This window comes from Gallinula chloropus (assembly GCF_964237585.1).
Source record: "Gallinula chloropus genome assembly, chromosome: 4".
NCBI classification, from domain to species: domain Eukaryota; kingdom Metazoa; phylum Chordata; class Aves; order Gruiformes; family Rallidae; genus Gallinula; species Gallinula chloropus.
Window position 1 is genome coordinate 82,162,797 of NC_140088.1, and position 19,217 is coordinate 82,182,013.

General features: G+C 69.3%; 3 protein-coding genes across 3 annotated transcripts; 2 read left to right on the forward strand and 1 right to left on the reverse strand.

Moving 5' to 3' along the window:
- Window positions 1-742: 742 nt before the first annotated feature.
- On the forward strand, window positions 743-7,494 carry DQX1 (DEAQ-box RNA dependent ATPase 1; the record flags this gene model as incomplete). The annotated part of the gene is made up of 11 exons (XM_084263616.1): window positions 743-1,024; window positions 3,000-3,193; window positions 3,494-3,869; window positions 4,402-4,641; window positions 4,879-4,978; window positions 5,065-5,223; window positions 5,432-5,623; window positions 5,747-5,872; window positions 6,209-6,399; window positions 6,485-6,675; window positions 6,910-7,494. 11 exons carry the CDS (start codon window positions 743-745, stop codon window positions 7,088-7,090), a joined length of 2,232 nt encoding a protein of 743 aa, XP_084119742.1. The 3' UTR covers window positions 7,091-7,494.
- Window positions 7,495-8,562: 1,068 nt separating this feature from the next.
- On the forward strand, window positions 8,563-11,742 carry LOC311191175 (interleukin-12 subunit beta-like; the record flags this gene model as incomplete). Its single annotated transcript, XM_084263274.1, has 6 exons — window positions 8,563-8,572; window positions 10,103-10,324; window positions 10,567-10,675; window positions 10,763-10,944; window positions 11,069-11,217; window positions 11,581-11,742. 6 exons carry the CDS (start codon window positions 8,563-8,565, stop codon window positions 11,740-11,742), a joined length of 834 nt encoding a protein of 277 aa, XP_084119400.1.
- A 3,818-nt stretch (window positions 11,743-15,560) lies between these two features.
- On the reverse strand, window positions 15,561-19,217 carry TLX2 (T cell leukemia homeobox 2; the record flags this gene model as incomplete). The annotated part of the gene is made up of 3 exons (XM_084262889.1): window positions 15,561-15,777; window positions 16,139-16,376; window positions 18,821-19,217. The coding sequence occupies 3 exons, from the start codon at window positions 19,215-19,217 to the stop codon at window positions 15,561-15,563; spliced, it is 852 nt and encodes a 283-aa protein (XP_084119015.1).

The window sequence follows — 19,217 nt, forward strand, 5'->3', positions numbered from 1 at the left end:
GGCCCGAGGTGGTGGCGGCGGCGCGCGCAGGTGAGCGGGCGGCCGGGACGGCCCGTAACCGGATCCCGGACCGGGGCGGCGGAGGTGGCGGACCCGGACCCGCCCAGGTCCGGACGGGCCCGGCGTTCAGGTGCTCGGTCGGACCAGACCCGATCCGGTGTCCCGCCCCCCCCGCCTCCAGCCCGGTGCTCCCCGGCCCGGTACGTCTACGCCGCTCGGGTCCGTCTGCCGGCACCGGCCGCGGGCCGCCAGCCCGTGTCCCCCCACCCCCCTCACCCCGCGTCCGCCCTGTGCGGGAGGCGCGGCCCCAGCGCACAGCCCGGCCCCGTGCCCCACGCCCCGCTCGGTCCCGCCGCGCTCTCCCCGTACCCCGGCAGTGCCCCCAAACCCCCTTGCTCCGGCCCCCAGCAGTGCCCCGGTCTCCCCGTACCCCAGCCTGGCCCCTAGCAGTGCCCCCAAACCCCCTTACTCCGGCCCCCAGCAGTGCCCCCGGTCCCCCCGTACCCCAGCCCTGCCCGCTGCCTGTCGCTGCGCCCCACGCCCCGGCCACACCACCCCTCCCGCCCGCACCCCCTGTGCCCCACGGGCCCCCAGCCAGCGGGACGGGACGGGGCGCCGCGCCGGGCTGCTGTCAGGGTCACGGGTGAGGGTGAGCCAGTGCCAGGCTGCCCCAGGTCTGCTTTGACCCGGCGGGTCCCACTCCACCTCCCCACCTGCCCTTTGCAGCGCCGGTGTCCCCGCCATGGCCAGCTGCGGGGCGCCCGGCTCCCCGCCCCGGCAGAGTGGCCCCGGCTCCGTGCTGGAGGAGGAGGAGGAGGAGGATGACCCGGCCCTGGGCTGTAATGGCGACCTGGAGGTGAACCCCTACGATGGGCTGCCCTTCTCCTCCCGCTACTATGAGCTCCTGCGGCAGCGCCGGGAGCTGCCCGTCTGGACCACCAAGTACAGCTTCATGGAGCACCTGGAAGGCAACAGCGGCATCGTCCTGGTGTCTGGGCCCCCCGGGACCGGCAAGAGCACCCAGGCAAGTTGGGGGTGCTGTGCCAGGGCAGCTGGGAGCCACCTGCCCCGCTGAGGGCTGCGCACAGCCAGGGAGGGGCACGCTGCCAGCCAGGAGCCTGGCACGGGGCTGCGGCACTGACCACTCTGCCAGCGGTCTCTCCCTGTGCCTGCTATACCCCCAGCCAGGCATCCCATCCCATTTCACCTGTGGCACCGCTGTCGGCCGCGGCTGGGTCCTGGCCCGAGGCCCAGACCTTCTTCAGGGGATAAGCTTGTGGATCCCCCTCCCATGGCAGTGAGCCACAGTCTCTGTGGCAGGGGAGCAGCGTAGCCAGACCCTGCACAGCGTTCCTGTGCTCCGGGCCACAGTGGAGTTGGGAGGTGGGAGTCCAGGAGGCTGTGGGCAGAAGGCACAGAGATGGGTCTGTGTCTGGGCAGCAGCTCCCTGACCCCATGTCAGCGTTTGAGGATGGAGGGGGCAATGGGTGCCACAGGGCTTTGGGAGCATGCTGCTGCGGTGAGCCCGGCACCGGGCAGGGTTAGTGCAAAGCCGGGCGGTCGTGTGCCAGGATGTGCCAGGGCAGGCACTGGGGCCCCGGGCAAAGCCTCGGCACGAGCAGGGAAGTGCTGCCATCGCTGCCCTGAGAGCAGCTGACGCAGTGGCTCCGGGCAGGCGCAGGCAGGAGGAACCGGCCCCTCCCTGGAGCTGGGCACAGGGCGGTGGCAGGCACGGGCAGTCAGGCTGGACTGTAGTGGGTCTGGGGTGCCAGGGGCCCGCCCCAGGGAGCTGATCTGTCTCAGCCCCTGCTGCAGTACCCGGGGACGTGTTCAGGCAGACTTTGACCCGGGGAGGGATCGCCTGGAAGCTGCGGGGGCAGCTGTAGCCTCTGCGGGGCCTGACACGTCTGGGCCACCCCGCAGCAGCTGCCAACGCCCTGATAGCTGCCAGGGCGCTCGGGCCACGGGGCCGCTTGCCCACAGGAGCTCCCTTGGGCGTGAGTGGCACCGCCTGCCCCACGGCGTGCTGGATTCAGGGAGCAAAGTCCTGGAGCGGGCCTGGGTTTGGGAAAGAAACCCGCCAGGGCCCGGCTGCATTAGGATGAGCTGTGTGCTCCTGGGTCCCCTCCGGAGGCAGCCTCTGGGCAGGACTCTGACCCCGCCGTGCTGGGTGGGCACAGACGTTTGCTCACGGGGCAGGAGGGTGTGTTGGGAGCAGGTCAACAGCAGATTCCCGGTCCCTGGTGCCTAAGGGACATCTCAGCCCTGGGACAGTCTCACACTGCCTGGCCAGGTGCTCAGGCATCAGCTTCTCCCCCACGTCTCCTTCCCTCACCGTGGGGTTTTCTGGGGCAGTATGTGATCCCTCTGGTGCCGTGTGAGGGTGCTGGAACCCCTGTCCCAGACCTGTGGCTGCTGCAAGGTCCATATCTTGCGAATCAAGCCAGTGCCCACTGTTTCATGCTGGGCCTGAGTGGGGACCTGCCCTGGAGGGGTCATAGGAGGAATTAAGGGGCTGGTGAGAACAGAGCAGGGTATCTGCAGTCAGAAGGGACCTGCAGCCGTCACCTGGTCCAGCTGCCCAGCCGCTCCGGGGCTGGCCAAAAGTTAGAGCACATTATTAAGGATGTTGACCAAATGTCCCTGCAGCCCTGTTTTCCCTGGGGATGCTGAGGGGGTAGTTGTTCCACGTCCTTAACACAGGAGCTGGGGCTGCTGTGTCCCCTAACAAGATGGAAAGCTGTGGGCGCAGGGCAGTGAGGCTGTGGGGCTCATGTCACAGGCGGCTGGGGCTCAGAAGTAACTTTCATGGGGTGGGAAGGTCCTGCCTGGGCTGCACAACCTCTGGCCTAGGACGGGGGGGCTTCTGTGGGGAAGGTCCCTCTGCCATCCTGGAGGGCACAGCAGGCCGCATTCCATGATGGGGAGGGGGATTGTGACAGTGCTTCCAGCAGGGGCCATGCTGTCCCCAGGTTCTACCTGTCCCTCTATCCCCACAGATCCCTCAGTGGTGCGCGGAGTACGCCCTGTCCCTGCAGTTCGCCCACGGCACGGTGGCCTGTACCCAGCCCCACAGCCTGGCCGCCCTCAGCCTCTCCCTGCGCGTGGCGGACGAGATGGACCTGAACCTGGGCCACGAGGTCGGCTACTGCGTCCCCCACGAGGACTGCTGCACCACTGAGACCATCCTCAGGTACAGGGCCGGGCTGGGGGGGCCCCGCAGGCTGCCCGCGCCGGGGCTGCACGTCGCTCTGCGCTCTAATCCCACTGAGCTCCCTGTAATCTCTTAATCCAGCCTGGCCTCGTTTGGGGAGCGAGGAACCAGGCTGCTAGCTGGTTCCCCCTCCCAGGGCTGCACTGGGGGCTCCCACCGTTGGGGAGGGGGCATCATCACGCTCCCTGGGACTCAGTGCAGGGACGCCCATGGGAGCAGTCTGTGGCGCCAGGGGTCCCTGCAGCACCCCGCCGTGCTCACGGGGCCGGTCCCTGGCAGGTACTGCTCGGATGAGATGCTGCTGCGGGAGATGACGTCGGACCCGCTGCTGCGGCAGTACGGGGTGGTGGTGCTGGACGAGGCGCAGGAGCGGACGGTGCCCACCGACGTGCTGCTGGGGCTGCTGAAGGACGTGCTGCATCAGCGCCCAGCGCTGAAGGTGGTGGTGGTCACCTCACCGGACATTGAGGAGCGGCTCCGCGCCTTCTGCGGGGACCCCCCTGTGGTGTGGGTGCCAGGGCCTGGGACCCCTCCCCAGCTGCTCTACAGAGAACCCCCAGCCCGCGGCCACGTGGCAGCAGCCTGCCAGGCTGTGCTGGACATCCACCGGCGGCAGGAGCCCGGCCACGTCCTGATTTTCCTGGCCAGCGAGCAGGTGGGCTGTGGGCGCCTGTGGCTTGGCTACTGAGGGGTGTCACCACACCATGAGGTCAGGGTGGAAGGTTTGGGTGATGATAAAATCACAGACCAGTTTGGGTGGGCCGGGCCCTTAGAGTCCCCCGGTGCCACCCCCCTGCTATGGGCAGGGACACCCTCCGTTAGCCCAGGGTGCCCAAAGCCCCATCCAGCCTGGCCTTGAACCCTGCCAGGGATCCAGGGGCAACCACAGCTTCTCTGGGCACCCTGTGCCAGGGCCTCCCCACCCTCCCTGGGAAAGATTTCTGCCCCACATCCCCTCTCCACTTGCCCTTCTCCAGCTTAAAGTCCCTCTCAGCTGCGTGCAGGAACCCTGAGGATGGGGGGGTTAAACTGTGAGGGCCTGCAGTTGGGGTGGGCTGCTCTGCAGAGGGACCGCAGGGCACCGGGAGGCAGCCACAGGGCATGGCACAGCACCCTGTCTCATAGCTGGGGACACTGTGGGCATCAGTGATCATCACTCGTGTCACTTGAGTCCCTCCCTCCCGCAGGAGATCACCGAGTGCTGCGAGGCCATCCAGACCGAGGCCATGGCGCTGAACCCGGGGCTGGGCCCGCTGCTGGTCCTGCCCCTGCACCCCGGCGTGGGCCGCGCAGCGCAGAAGGTGTACGAGGCGCTGGAGGAGAGCGGCCGAGAAAGGCGGGTGATCGTCACACACTGGCTGGGGGACTCGTCCTTCTCTCTGGGCACCGTGCGCTTTGTCATCGACTCCGGGCTGGAGCTGCGCAGCGTGAGTGTGCCGGCCAGTGCCAGGACGGGCAGCGATGAGACAGGGAGCCAGGGGAGAGGGGTGGAGACACAGGGGTCTGTGTTTGCGTGGCACAGGCCTTACTGCGTCACCTGGGGGCTGCAGGACACGGCTCGAGGCGTTGGAACCCGCCCCAGGGGGTGGCGGTGATGGGTGGAAGGGTTTTGGAGGAGGTGGGGGCTCAGCTGCGGGGGTCCCTTCTCTCCACCTGGCCCGCAGGTCTACAACCCCCGCATCCGCGCCGAGTCCCAGGTGCTGCGGCCCATCAGCAGGAGCCAGGCGGAGTCACGCATGCAGCGAGCCGCAGGCAGCCCCCCGGGTGAGAGCCGCTGCTCGGGTGTCCCCCCCCAACGTGTGCTGCCCCAGCCAGGGGCTCCACCGTGGCTCACAGCCCCTCTCCTGCAGGCACCTGCCTGCGCCTCTACTCGGAGGCCTTCTACGAGCAGCGCCTGCCCCCCAGCCCCGCGCCCCACGTCAGTGAGACCAGCCTCAGCCGCCTCGTCCTGCTGCTGAAGCGCCTGGACATCGCTGACATGGGCCAGTGCGACTTCCTCGACCGGCCAGGTAGTGCCAGTGGGAGCAGGGGGCTGGAGCAGAGGGGGGCGGTGGAGCAGAAGGGTGCATTGGGGGTGGCGGTGCTAGAGGAGCTGGAGGCTGGCCGCAGATGTCCCTGTAGCCCTGGTTGTCCTCTGGAGAGGGGCTGGAGGGTCCTGTGGGTGTGGGAGGAGGGTAGGCAGAGCTTCCCAGTCCTCCAGCTAACGGCCTGCCCCAGCCCCTGAGTCACTGATGCAAGCGCTGGAGGACCTGGACTACCTGGCTGCCCTGGACGACGACGGGAACCTGTCTGAGGTGGGGATCATCATGTCGGAGTTCCCCCTGGACCCCCAGCTGGCCAAAGCGCTCATCGCCTCCTGCGAGTTCGACTGTGTGGAGGAGATGGTCAGCCTCGCCGCCATGCTCACGGGTACCATGCCGTGGGCCCCACAACCCCCTCTGCCACAGGGCACGGTGCCTGCCCGGGAGAGCCAGTGCTGGCAGGGGTGGTGCTGGGGGTCACAGCGTGACCTTCCCTCTGTGCCACCCCCAGTCTGCCCCTGCTTCGTGCCCCCTTCGGCACGCCTGGAGGAGGCGGTGACGGTGCGCCGGCGAGCCCTGCTCCACCCAGGCGGAGACCACTTCACCCTCATCAACATCTTCAACGCCTTCCAGCAGCGTGAGTGCCAGGGGAGGGGGAGCTCAACTGCCAGCAGGCTGCACCCCCTGGGTGTCCCACAGCTCCCCGCCTGTCCCCTGCTCCATTCAGCAGCCGCGTTGTGCATGACCCCATCCAGGGAGCACCTTGGCTGCAAGGGGGTCCCAGACCCACCCAGGGGGCCATGCTCTCCACCCAGTTCCCTGTCCCCACTGCACTGAGGGGTTGCAGCCTGCAGGAGCAGACAGGTTTCCAAGCCCGGGAGCCCCCAGCCAGGCCCCCCCCCCACCTCCATCTGCACATGGTCTCTGCCCATCCAGCCCTGTCCCCGCAGCGCTGACCCCGCTCTCCCTGCAGACAACACGGACGAGGGCTGGTGCCGCAAGCATGCGGTGAGCGGGGAGGCCCTGCGGCTGGCGGGCATTGTGCGGGCGGAGCTGCTGGAGGTGATGCAGCGCATCGAGCTGCCCGTCTCGCCCCCCGCCTTCGGCACCAACGCCAATGTGCTCAACATCCAGCGAGCCCTCATCTCTGGCTACTTCCTCAAGGTGGGCAGGGGGGCCGCAGGGGGCCTGACCGTGGGGCAGGGGTCACGCCAAGCCAGCCCCGCTCCCCTCCCGCTTTGCTTCCCAGGTGGCCCGGGACATCGACGGCTCCGGTAACTACGTGATGCTGACGCACAAGCACGTGGCCCACCTGCCCCCCACCTGCTGCTACCTGCTGCGGCAGCCCCCCCAGCACCTGCCCCCCTGGGTCCTCTACCATGAGTTCACCATCTCACAGGACAACTGCCTCCGCGTGGTCTCAGAGATCCAGCCCCAAATGTGAGGAGCTTGGGGACCGGGAGGGATGGGGATGGATAGGTTGGGCCCGGGCTGTGTCTGCATGTGGCTCTGGAGCTGGCACCAGCCCACCAACATGGCCATGTGGGGAGTGTGATGCCGGGCCTGGGTCTGCGCTGAGCAGGTGGGGAGCTGTCTCTGAGTGGGGCAGCAAGGGGGGCTGTTCAGGAGGCCCCTGGGACTGCGTACCCCTCCTTGACCCCCTCCTTCCTGCAGGCTGGTGGAGCTGGCACCCCAGTACTATCTGAGCAACCTGCCACCCAGCGAGAGCCGCGACCTGCTGATGGAGCTGCGGGAGAAGGTGGTGGCCGCGGAGGACGTGCCGGCGGCGCCAGAACCGCTGGCAGAGGCGGCTGGCGAGGAGGATGAGGAGAGGGACGTCTGTGTGCTGCAGTGAGCTGGAGCCACGAGCCCTGCCTCGGGGCCGCCTGGGCTCTGCCACGGACAGGAGAGCCCTGGGAGGCCGTGCTGCTGTGGGGTGGCTCTGGTGCCAGGGTGGCACAGGCAGAGCCTGCCACTGCGGCAGCTCTGTGCCACGGTCGTGGTGCCAGTGGCCCCGGGAACAGCCCCTGAAATCTCCCCCAGGCCAGAGCCTGGTTGGGGGAGCAATGGCCCCAGGGCGCAGGGAGTCGTGACAGCCCCCACCACCCTCCTGGGCTCCTTCACCCCATTTCCCTGGGGGTGCCGCAGGGCTGGGGCTGGTGGCCATGCCTGTCCTGCTCCCCCCACAGCCTGGGGAGCAGCGCCGGGGGCCGAGGGGCCACGTGTGGGTCTCTCCTGTATAAAGTTTTGTGACCTTTGCTCCTGTCCTCGCCTCCGTCATTGCAGCTGGGGGGTTTGTGCCACAGAGGGGTCTGACCAGGGCACCCTCCCCCCAGCCCCTATGGCCCTGTGGGGCAGCTCTGCACCCCCTCCAGCCTCCCCTCTGCCGGGGGGGTTTCTGAACATGATGCATCCCTGGTCTTGCTCACCTCCCGCCTCCGGCTGTGGGTAGCGTACCACTGCCCCGGGTCACGTCGACGCACTGATGGGCAGCCCTGGCCTTTGCACCGGGTCTTCCCCTCTGCGGTCTTGGGCTCTTCTGCAGAAGCAGAGGGGAAGCTGTGGCTGGCGGGGGCGGGTGGCAGCCGGGATGCACAGCCAGCTCCTCCTCCCCCCCCAGCAGGGATAGGACACGGGTGCTCCCTTGGTGCGAGGTACCACTCGCTCCTCCCTCCCCTCCTTGGGGTCCCAATCCTGCCTGGGGGTCTTGCCCATCAAGCTTCACTTCTCTCACAGCTCCCCGGCACTTTGGCCAAGGGCTGAGCTACTGCCTGGGGGTCCTGGTGTGGGTGCTGTGCCCCAACATGTACCCCTTGGCATGGGGCTGAGCCATCCCAGTGACTGACACGCACGCAGACGCGCAACCCCCCCGTCACCGACTCCCTCCTCCCCTCCTTCCTTCCCTCCACGCAGCCTGCGTGTGGGGGGTCTGCTGTTCCTGGGAAGGGGGCTGGAGGCTCCACCGCCCCATCACCACCACAGCACCTCGAAGGTCGGGCGGGAAGTTGAGGTCTGGGCCTCCCCACGGCTGCCTCAGAGCCCGAACTCCCCCTTCGCTTTCTAGGAACCCCAGAAAGTACGTGAGTGGGAGCAGCAGGGTTCAGCCCATGCCTCCCCACCCTGGGACCACCTGCTCCCGTGCTGAGGGGGCTGCTCTGTCCCCTCTCCCCAGGCTTTTGGGGACCAGTGCCCAGTGTGGGTGCAGGGGTTGTGCCAGGCTGAGCAGAGGTGCCTATGCAGCAGAGCTGGGCTGGTGCTCATGGGGCGGCCAAGGGGACACTGGCAGCTGCCCCCATGTCCCCATCTCGGCACAGCATCCCACTGGACATGGCCCTGGGTAAGGAGAAAGGGGGCAAGGCAGCCCATGCCTGTCTGGGTGCAGCACCCCAAGCCCCTTTAGTGACCCACTGGCCCCCCGGGGACCCACCACCAACTGGCCAGGGCCAAGTGCCACACTTGCCCTGCTCTGGACACCCAGGACAGGCGCTGCTGGACTTTGGTTGTCCCTTCCCCACATTCCAGCCCCTTCTCTCCCCATGGCAGGGGGCACCGTGCATCCCTCAGCCGGTCCTGAGGCTCAGGACCACTCTGCGGAGCTGGGAGCACCCGTGGGTCTGACACTGTCCCAGCCACCCAGTGCTGTCCCTTTGCCCAGCAGTTTCCGGGACGGGACCCATCCTCACACACCCCCCCCCGCCTCTTCCCCACCGGTGCCGGGGTAGGGCAGTGGGTCCCCAGCGCCCCCCAGCTTGGGAAGTACCCGCGGTGAGTCCCAGCAAGGCTGGGGCCGAGGGGGTCGGGGGCTGAGGGTGGGTCCCGGCGCGCAGCTCCACCCAGCGCCGTTTTCTCCTCTTCTAAGAACTCTGAGGTTTGGTTTCACCTTGGGGCAGCCCCGCGGGGTCGCGGCGCACTATATACCCGCCCGCCCGCCGGCCCCCAGCCCACCCTGAACCCACTGGAGCAGCTCAGCACGGCAGCGAGGTAGGCACGGTGCGGGGGGGGGCTGCGGGGGACACCGGCACCGCTCCCCCAGAAGTGGCTGCGCACCAGGGAGCCCCGGGAAGGTGCAGCTCCGGGCGGGCACTGCGGACCCCTGCCCGGGGGTGCGGGGGGGGAGGCACCCGGCGGGGCCGCCGCGGAGAGGGTGGGGGTGTCGCATCGGCCACCGGCCCCGTGCGGGGGTCGCGCCCGCCCCCTGCCCGCCCCGCTCCCCCTCCCGTCTGACCCTGCTGCCGTCCCGGGGCTGAGGGCTCTGCCCCCACCGGTCCTGCTGGCCGTATCCAGCCCGACCGGCTCCCCTGGTCCCGGGGTCCGGCTGCCACCCCCTCCCCACCCTGGCGCAGGGCTGCCCCTTCCCCTACCGCTGCCCTTCCCCTCCCAGATGCTGGTGCTGGTGGGACTCGTGCTGTGCCTCGCTGCTGCGGATGCTCTGACTGCCTTCCCCCCAAAGTGTGAGTCCTGCCCTTCCTGGGCACAGGGGACGCCTGGGAGGAGAGACCCCCCGGGGTGTGGGGGTGCAGAACCTGCACAGCGGCTGGAGGGAGTGGGAAGTGTCCGCATCCTGCCTCCCTCTGATATGGGGCAACACGAGCCTGGGTCAGGGCTGTGCTTCGGGTGGGGTGGGGGTGTGAGAAGATGGGCATGAGAGAGATGGAGGTGAGGGAGTGGACATGGGGTGAGAGAGCAGCTGGATGAACGTGGGGTGACAGGGCAGGGTGAGGATGGATTTGTGGGGCAGGAGCAGGGTGGAGAAGGATGGATGTGGTACGTGGCGATGAGGGGACACTCACTCCCATCATGGTGTGGGGGGACAGGCTGCTCACGCTGTAGCCCATCCCTGACCCCCATCTCTGCTTCCCACCTCCAGTCCAGGTGGGGAAACTGAACGAGAACGTGACGGTGAAATGCAACACTTCGGAGCAGCGGGTGACCTGGACGCAGAACGGGCAGCCCGAGCCCATGGCCGAGCTTGTGGCCGAGGGACAGACTCTCACCATCATCGGCTTGGACATGCCGGCCACGGGCAACTACAGCTGCTGGGCTGGCAGCGTCCTGCTGGACACCACCTACGTGGTGGTCAGCAGCACCCGTATGTGGGGCCGGGCACGAGGGGGCTGGCACGGCTGGGCAAGGGAGCCAGGGAGGGGGTGGGGTGGGATGCAGGAAGTCAGGGGCAGGCTGAGGACAGGAGATGCTCGTGCATCAGTGCATGTGGGTGCCCAGCCCATGGGGATGCTGCGGGCAGGGGCAGCCTCACCTGTGCTGTACGGGGCTGGGGCACTGCGCCTGGTCCCACGCAGCCCCTGAGCAGTCACCCTTCAGCCCCACCAGGCAAGGAGAGGATGAACATCTTCTGCCAGGCTGAGACCTACAATGGCTCCTTCCACTGCTCCTGGAGTGGCCCCCACTCCACCATCTTCCGTGCCCGCTTCACACGCAGGTAGGTGCCCCACGGACACCCCACTCCCCCCCAACCCTGTGCTGGCACTGTGGCTGCTCAGCCCTCATACCTGCCTCCCCCCTGCAGCAACAGCTCCTGGGGGGAGTGGGTGCAGGCATCCAGGCACGAGAGCGGGTTCATAGCCAGCTTTGTGGACTCATCCTTCTGCCCCTTCGCTGAGGAGCTGCACCCGCTGCGGCTGCAGCTGGAGGGGCTCACAGACAGCTCCTACCTCAACTTCTCCAAAGAATTCTTCATCCATGACATCGGTGAGCTCAGACCCACAACAGCAGGGGCCAGGGGGGCATCCTTGGGCTGCCAGGTGCCCCGTGGGAGGGCTCAGCCTCAGGGCTGAGCAGCCCTGCCCCACGCTGAGCCCTGCCATGCCCACAGTGCGACCTGGCCCACCACGGGACCTGACTGCGCAGCAGTGGGGGGAGCAGCTCCAGCTAGCCTGGGCCCCCCCGGCATTCTGGCCGCTCCCCAAGTCCTACTTCGCCCTGCTCTACCGGCTGCAGTACGAACTCCCCAACGGCACCCAGGTAACTGTGGGGGGTGCCCATGCCCAGCCTGACCCAGCTCCTCCACACGTCCTCCCCCTGCTGCGCCCACCATGCCCCAGCCCCAGCTCTTCCCTCCGCCCAGGGCTGCCACCGGGGATGGGAACTTGCCAGGGGGTCAGTGATGCCCCCATCCCCACTGCACTACAGTGAATTGTCACTCTTGGCTGCCACCTCTGCTCCTCCCACCCCAGCGCTGCCCACACAAGGCACCATCACTGCCTGGGTCGGGGAGGTGCCAGTGTGTGTCCGCCCCCAAACCCCTGGCACAGCTCCTGCCTTGTCCCCCCACCTTCTCCGGAGGGTGCTGGGGACTGGCAGGACACGACCTGCCCCGTTCTGTAGGTTGACAAGTACGTGGAGGGTGCGGAGGAGATGCAGCTGCAGGAGCGTGCGAGCCGGGTGCGCATCAGCTGCCAGGACCCCTACACCAACCTATCCTGGAGCCCCTGGAGCACCTGGCAGAACGTGGATGCAGCCCAGCAGAGCCGGCTCCGAGCTCACTGACCCTGTGCACAGACAGCTCCTTCCCCCTCATCCCCTTCCCCACTGCACCCCCGGCTGTGGTGGCTGTAGGCACCCAGCACTGACCCTCCCGTTCTCTTGTACGGTTTGGAAGAGGCTTTTTGCTGCTGTTGAAGAGCCAGGCTTGGCTTTACCATGACAAACCTCCACTGGTCATTGTGTGAGATGGGGGCTGCTGGGACCCCGCGGCTCCAACTGGGCTCCTGCCTGTGTCACCATCCGGCTCAAGGTGCCCAGACTGGCCCTGGCCCCGCGGGAGGTCACAAGCCCCTTCTGCTCCCACAGATCCCAGAGGGGTCCCTGCTCCCTGCTGGCACTGGGCTGCCAGGCTCAGCCCGTGGGGTCCTTCTGGATGGCTGAGACCAGATGTGTACACACACTCCAGCACAGCCCCGGACAGCCCAGCTCAGTGGCTGTACCCAGGCCTGGCCCAGGCAGGGGTCCACACATTGCCCAACTGCCTGCCAGGGCACACAGGCACCCTGGTCCTCCCTGTTGCTCAACAGCCCTACCAGATCTGCCTCCTCTCTGGGGGCTGTGGTGGAGCAATGTCCCCAGCCCCAGGGGCAGCACCCAGCAGGGATTTGCTGCCCCACACCAAAGGGGTGTGTCCCTGGGGGCAGCAGCCCCTCCCCATGTCCCAGGACACAAGACCCCTGGGCAGAACAGGGCTACACTGGATGGGTGGGGAGGTGGTCAGGGACCACTCACCAGCACTGGGGAAGGGGGATGCAGCTACTGCTGGGGCACAATCCCATGTACCATGTGTCCGTGGCCAGGTCCCAATGATGAACCCCATTCAGCATCCCTGTGGGGTGCCAGCCCAAGTGTGAGGGGCTGCAGCCACAGATGCAGAAAGAGCAGCGGGGTGCTGCCAGCACAGGGCCCATCCACGGGTCTCTACTCCCCCATCTCCCCCCCACCCCAGACAGGCCAGGTGCAGGTAACTCCACGGGGCTTTATTGAGGTGCTTCCACACGGGCTGGGGCCAGTACCCCAGCCCCACTGCTGCTCCGGAGAGGCTGGTGAGAGAGTGCAGCCCCGTGGGCGCTGCTCTCCTGGGGGGGGGCAGGGCCTCCCGGGGTGGGGGTCTGGGGAACCGGGGGTCCCAGGAGTCCGGAGGGGTGGGGCCCATGGCACAGGGGTACAGGACCAGGGCTCAAGGAGTCCAGAGGGTTCCAGAGGGTCCGGGGGTCCCATAGCCCGGGTGTCCAGGGGCGGAGATCCCGAGGCGCGGGCGAGCAGGAGCTCGGGGGACACCGAGGAATGAAGTCCGGGGTTTGGGAGCCCGGGCGGAGGTCCGGCGGGTCCCAGCAGCGCGGGGTCCCGTCACGGCGGCGCCAGGCAGCCCAGGCGCAACTCTTCGCTCTCCAGCATCTCCCTGCAAGAGACGGCCCCGGGCTGAGCCCCGCGCCCCCCCCCCGCCCCCGCCCCGTCCGCGCTCCCCCACCTCCTCCGCCCGCCCCGCGTACCGGTACGCGGCGATCTCCGCCTCCAGCGCCATCCGCAGCCGCAGCAGCGCCGGGTACTCCCGCAGGCACCGGGCCATCTCCGCCTCCGCCTCGCCGATCTCCCGCTCCAGCTCCGCCACCCGCTCCTGCCGGACGGGCCGTCAGCAACGCCCGGGACCCCCGTCCCGACCCCTGCCCCGCCCGGCCCGACCTCTGCCCCACACGGATACCCACCCTCCAGCCCCATCCCGATCCCCGGCCCGCTGCCCCGCCCGGACCTCCGGACCCTGCCCCACTTGTACCCCCCTCCCCAGTTCCATCAGGACCCCCGCCCCTCCCCAGCTCCGTCCCGTAACCCCACTCGGACCCTCCTCCCCAGCCCACCCTCACCCCCTTCCTCCGCCGCACCCGGACCCTGTCCCCCCGTCCCCCTCCCCATCCCCACCCCCATCCCGCCCCCTCCTCCCCACTTCTCCGGCCCTCCAGGCCCCTCACCCGATGCCTGGGGTCCCCCCTTTTCCCCACAGCCCAGCCATCTGCCTCCTCCCAAACCACTTAGGATCCGCCCGTTCCCCCCATCCAGTGTGACCCCCCCCCCTTGCCCCCCGCCCCCGCACCTGGTACTTGGCGAGCTCCCCGCTGCGCCGGTCCCGCAGCCCCTCGAGCTGCCGGTGCAACGCGCCCACGGCCCCGCGCAGCGCTTCCACCTCGGCAGCGCGGGCGCGCAGCAGCCTCCGGTAACCGGCGGCCTCGGCGCGGGCACGGAGCACCGCCTCCCCCTCGCCCCCGCCCCACCGGCACCGGGACGGGGGCCAGCTCTCGGCCGCGCTCATCCCGGCGGCTTCTGCGGCGGCGCCGCAGCGGTTACCTCCCCCCCACCCCCCCGGCTCCTCCTTCCCCCCCCCTCCGGTAAAACGGGGCCGCGTCACGGAACAGCAGCCAATCCCACCGCCGGGGAACCGGCAACGGCCGCCCGCCTCCTCCCGGCAGCAACGGGGGGAGGGGGTAGGAGCTGGCCCCCGCCCGCATCCCAGTGAGGGGGTTGCAGGCAGTGCCAAACTCCCGCCGACCCCCCGTGCAGAGGCTGCAGCACCATGGACAGCAGCGGGAGGGGGGGTGTCAAGGTCAAGTTTAGGGTCAGGGTCTTTGCTATGAGCCCCCTCCCCCCTTTTCCATCGTCAGGCGGCGACCCCAGGCAGGGCTGGCTCGCTCGGGGGTCCCAGTGGCTGGGCAGCACGTGGGCAGAGCTGGGGATGGGGGCAATGGGCTGGAGAGGGGCTGAGGGTGTCAATCCCCAGGGGGCATAGGTCAGGGGATCCCCAGCCACAGCTGGGGACACTCAGGGGGGCACTGGGGAAGGGGAGGGGCCAGATCTTGGCTGGAGGGAGGAGAGGTTCAGCCCCCAGCAGACCCCCCTGCTTCCCCCTGAATGTGCTGTGTGTCACACAGGGGCAGCCAGACCGCGGGCAGCACTGGAGAAAGTGAAGGGGTTCCTGGGGGAGGGGGGACAGCCCTTCTCAGGGGGGCTGGTGGAGTTCTTCGACACACAGGGGCACCCCAAGTCTGTCACAGGGTGCTGTGGGGGCATGTCCAGGCCCAAGGCTGGGAGCCAGCAACAGAAGCACCAGGGAGCCCAGCCTGCAGAGCAGATGATCCCAGTCTGTCAGTCTGTCCCACTGCTGAGGCACCGGGGGCCACGGGGACAGGTTCCTCATACAGCCCAGAGAAGCAGCTGGAATCCAGAGCTGGCAAACTCCAACCAGGATAAGGCAAGTGTGTGCAGGTGGTGCAGACTCCATGGCGGCCACCAGCAAGGGTAAAAGGGGGTGTCCACCCAGCACCCACTCAGCCCACCCCGGGTGGGACAGGGGCTGAGGCTGCACTGGGGGACCAGGGTCTGGCCTGGCAGGGAGAGCCGCTGGTGGGTGGGCAGCAGGTCCTGAGCGGGGACCACCCAGTGAGCTGCCCCTGGAGCAGGGGGCTCTGGGGAGAGGGAGGGTAGGGCTGGACTTGCAGAGGCTCCACAGGGTGCAGGTGACCAGGGCTGGGTTCCCTGGGGATTCCGGGCAAGGGGCTGCCTGCAGCAGCACTCCAGACAGGGGTCCAGGCAGGGGGCCACAGAGATTTTCAGTCCAACCCCAGGCGACGTCTGTCTGCCCACCTGGAGCAGCTGTGGGCCCAAGGGGGGCAACGAGGGGGGCCTGGGGAGGGGGTCTGGCCCATGCTGGGGAGGGGGCTGCCGAAGGACGGGCACTCCCAGAAAGCGGCAGCCCCCTCCCTACCACAGGCCGGGGGTGCTGGGCTCAGAGCCTGCCGCCCACCGCCGCCTCCCAGCACGTCCACGGGAGGTCATACCACGGAGGCCACCCCTGAGACGGACGTCACCTTGTTGTCCTCAGCCCAGGGCTGCAGGTTCTGCAGGGCGTAGAGGGAGGAGTTGTGCATGCAGAGCGGGTCCTGGGGCAGCGGCTGGCTCAGGCTCTTCTGGAAGGCTTCCTGCTGCAGGTGCAGCATCAGGCGGTTGGCCTGCTGCCGCTCCGCCTCGCGCTCCTCCGCCGTCTGCCTCCTGCCAGCACACACGGACCATCCGGCACTGCCCCGCTGCCCGTGCCTGCCCCGCACGCGGTGACGCTCCCCAGCCGCTGCCCACCAGCCAGCCAGCTGCCGGCACCGCTGTGCGCCAGCGCGGCGATGCCCCGCAGCCTCCACCCGCTGTCCACCCAGGTCCCGCACGGCGCCGGTATGGCTGTGCCATGCAATCCTATCCCTCCCTCGGCACTGCTGTGCCTCACCCAGCCGGGCACGGGGCCGGGGGGGGATGCCATCTCACCCCAGCCCAGCCTCTGCCGGGGGTCGGCAGCTGCAGGCAGAGGGGCAGCAGTTTGGAGCCGCGGGGGCTGTGGCGGCCGCGCTGCACCACCCGTTACCTCCACTTGGTGCGGCGGTTCTGGAACCAGGTCTTGACCTGGGCGTCCGTCATCTTGAGGGCCTTGGCCAGCGTGGCGCGCTCGGCCGAGGCCAGGTACTTCTGCCGGTGGAAGCGCTTCTCCAGCTCGCAGATCTGCACCCGGCTGAAGGAGGTGCGCGGCTTCTTCCGCTTGGGCGGCGTGCGGTTCTGGTAGGGGTGCCCGATGCGCCGGGTTGCCGCGAAGGGCGACAGCGCAGCTGCGGGCAGAGGGGGAGGTGAAGGGTGGCTCAGGGGAGCCATGGGCAGGGGAGCCGGCCCGTCGCCGCTGCCGCCACGCGGGAGGGGGCTGGGCAGGGGGCAGGGCAGGAGTGGGTTCGGCACGGGAGCCCCAGGGGGATGCTCAGGGTCAGGGGGACAGGGAGCTGGGGGGGTGCTGCCAGCATCATGTGGTAGAGAGGAAAGGGAGACCCTGATCCACCCCCACTGGCTCCCAGCACCCAGGGAGAAATGGGGCAGCTTGAGACATGGTGGGAGGGCCCATCCACCCCCACGGCCATGGCCCGATCACTCCACCAGCCTGGCGGGTGGGGAATGTGGCCAGCAGGGAGGCTGGGCAGCCCGGTCCTAGGACCGGTGCAGGGGCAGTGAGGGGCCTGGCAGCAAAAGCCCAGCCTATGGCAGACACCAAACCCTGCCGCTGCTCCAGAGGGGCCACCCAGAGCTGCTGGGGCTTCCCAGCTCCCCTGGGGAGGGGCCCAGACCCCTGACATGGACAGTATCTCCCTGTGTGTGCCGGTAGCGTCTAGGCTGGCGGCCACCAGCTGCCCAGAGCAGAGAAGTGAGGCAGCAGTGAGGCACAAGCATGGCAAGGCCGGTGTGCTGCAACCCAGAACCATGGGGAGGGTCAGGGCAGAGAAGCGGTCTGGAGGAAGGTGAGAGGTTGGTGGGGTGCAGCACCCAGCTACCGCTCCCCTCCTGCTCGATCAGCGGCTCACAGCCAAGCCATGTCCCCACGGCACCGTGATCCCTGCTGGTGCTGGCTCTGAGCAGGCAAGCGTGCACATGGCCAAGCCCATGGGGCCGCCATGGGGCCCCGGCCCCCCATACCACAGGGACATGAGGCAGACCCTGAAGCAGCCCCAGGGACAGCTGGGCGCCCAGCAGACCCTCCCCACAAGGCCGGACCCTCCCTCCACCAGCACCCAGGCAGGCAGCCCGGGCAGGAGGCCAGCCTGCCCGCCGGCGGGGGCGGACGCAGTTGACGCAGGTGGAGCCGCGCAGTCGGGGGGACGGAGGCCCCCGCGCCCCCTCCCCACGCGGGGCGGCCCCTCGCTGGGAACAGATGCTGACAGCCCGCAGACCACCCCAAGGCCGGTGGTGCTGAGTGATGGCTGTGGCTGGGAGACCCCGTGCCAGGGAGGGGCCACCCCATCCACCCACCGCTGGCGCCAGGCAGGAGACAGGGACGTCACCCGCCGCCCCTGCATGGGGACGATGCTTCGTCACCGCTGGGATGGTGGGATGGGCCAGGAGGCAAACCTGGTTCTGCCGGCACCCAGGCTGGGCCCCCGCAGCCCTTGGCCTCCCGCCCCACATGGCCCCAACTTCCCTGGGGCCATCACGCAGCCCCCAGCCCTGTGCGGCCCCCAGCCTCGTCCCTGCATGGAGCCGCGCGCTGCGGACGTGGCAGCGCCGCCATCTTGGGAAGGAGCTGAGCCGAGCCGAGCCAGGCCAGGGCTCCCTGACACCCGCATCCGCCTGGCATGCAGCCCTGGAGCCCAGCACCCCAACCACAGCACCCCAAATCTTCCCTTCTGGGGTGCAGCAACAGGCACCCCAGCACTGGGCGCTCCAGCCCTCACCAGCAGCACCTATCCCCCAGCCCCACCAGCAGCACCAGGACCCCGCACCGCCGCCCCGACACCTGCATTGTCACTTCTCACGCCCTTCTCAGCCCCATCACGCACCAGCCCCCACCTCTCCCACAGCCCCCGCACAAGAAGGGGTCTCATCCCCGGGCACCCCACAGCTGGACCCCACAGGCACCCCTCACCGCTTGCCTCATCCCTAGGGACACACGGAACAAGGGGACCTGCTCTCCATGCCCAGCCCCACATGCTGGAGGTTTTTTGTGCTGCAGACCCGTGGCAGGTCTCTGCACCCTGCTCCCAACACAGCCCCTGGCCCCAACCTGCAGCCCCCAGCAGCCTCCCCATTACCCGTTATGCTGGGACAGAGCTGGTGCCCGGTGCCCCGGGAAGGGACCGGACACCGAGTGGAGCCCAAGGCCAAGCACAGCGCTGCTTTCAGCCGAGCTTTGGGCGCTGCTCAGAGCCGAACACCAGCCCGGCCCCTGCCCGGACTCGCCGGCAACCGGAGCAGGACCGCGGAGGAGCTGCGATAGCTGCGCCAGCCCCAAGCCGCTCTCCGCGGGCCCCGACGGCGGCCGCTTCCCGCGGCGGCGAGAGCCCTGCCTGGGGCACGGCGGAGCGGCGGAGGGCGGCGGCGGCGGACGAGGAGCCGGCGCTGCGGGAAGCAGCGGAGCGCACGGCCCCTGGCCAACCCCCGGCCGGTCCCCGCGGGCGACGCGTCCCCGGTCTGCGCCCGCCCCGGCCCCGCTCCGCTCCACGCGGCGCCGCCGGAGCCACAAGAGCCGTCGGGAGCCGTCGGGAGCCGTCGGTAGGCGGTCGGCCGCGCTCACCTGAGAGCCGATCCTTGGCGATGCGGCGCGTCGTCTCCATCCAGGGGAAGGTGAGCCCCGAGAGCCCGGGCACCGGCGGCGGTGCGGCGGGCGGCGCGGCGGGCGCGGGCCGGTGTGCCGGGACGCGGATGACCCCGGCGGGTGGCGCGGCGGGCGCGGGGGTCACGTTGACGCTCACGTTCATGCTCATGTTGAGGTTGTAGGAGCCGAGCGAGCAGGCGGGGCCGTAGCCGCCGCCGTACAGCCCGTAGTCGGGCTCCCCCGCTGCCCGGGCCGGTCCCGCGCCGCCGCCCGCGGGCTCGGGGCCGCCGAGGATCTGGTCGATGCCGAAGCTGATGGGCTCGTGGGGCGGAGGGCCCTGGCCGCCGCCCTCCCGCGCCAGCGCCGCCGCCTCCAT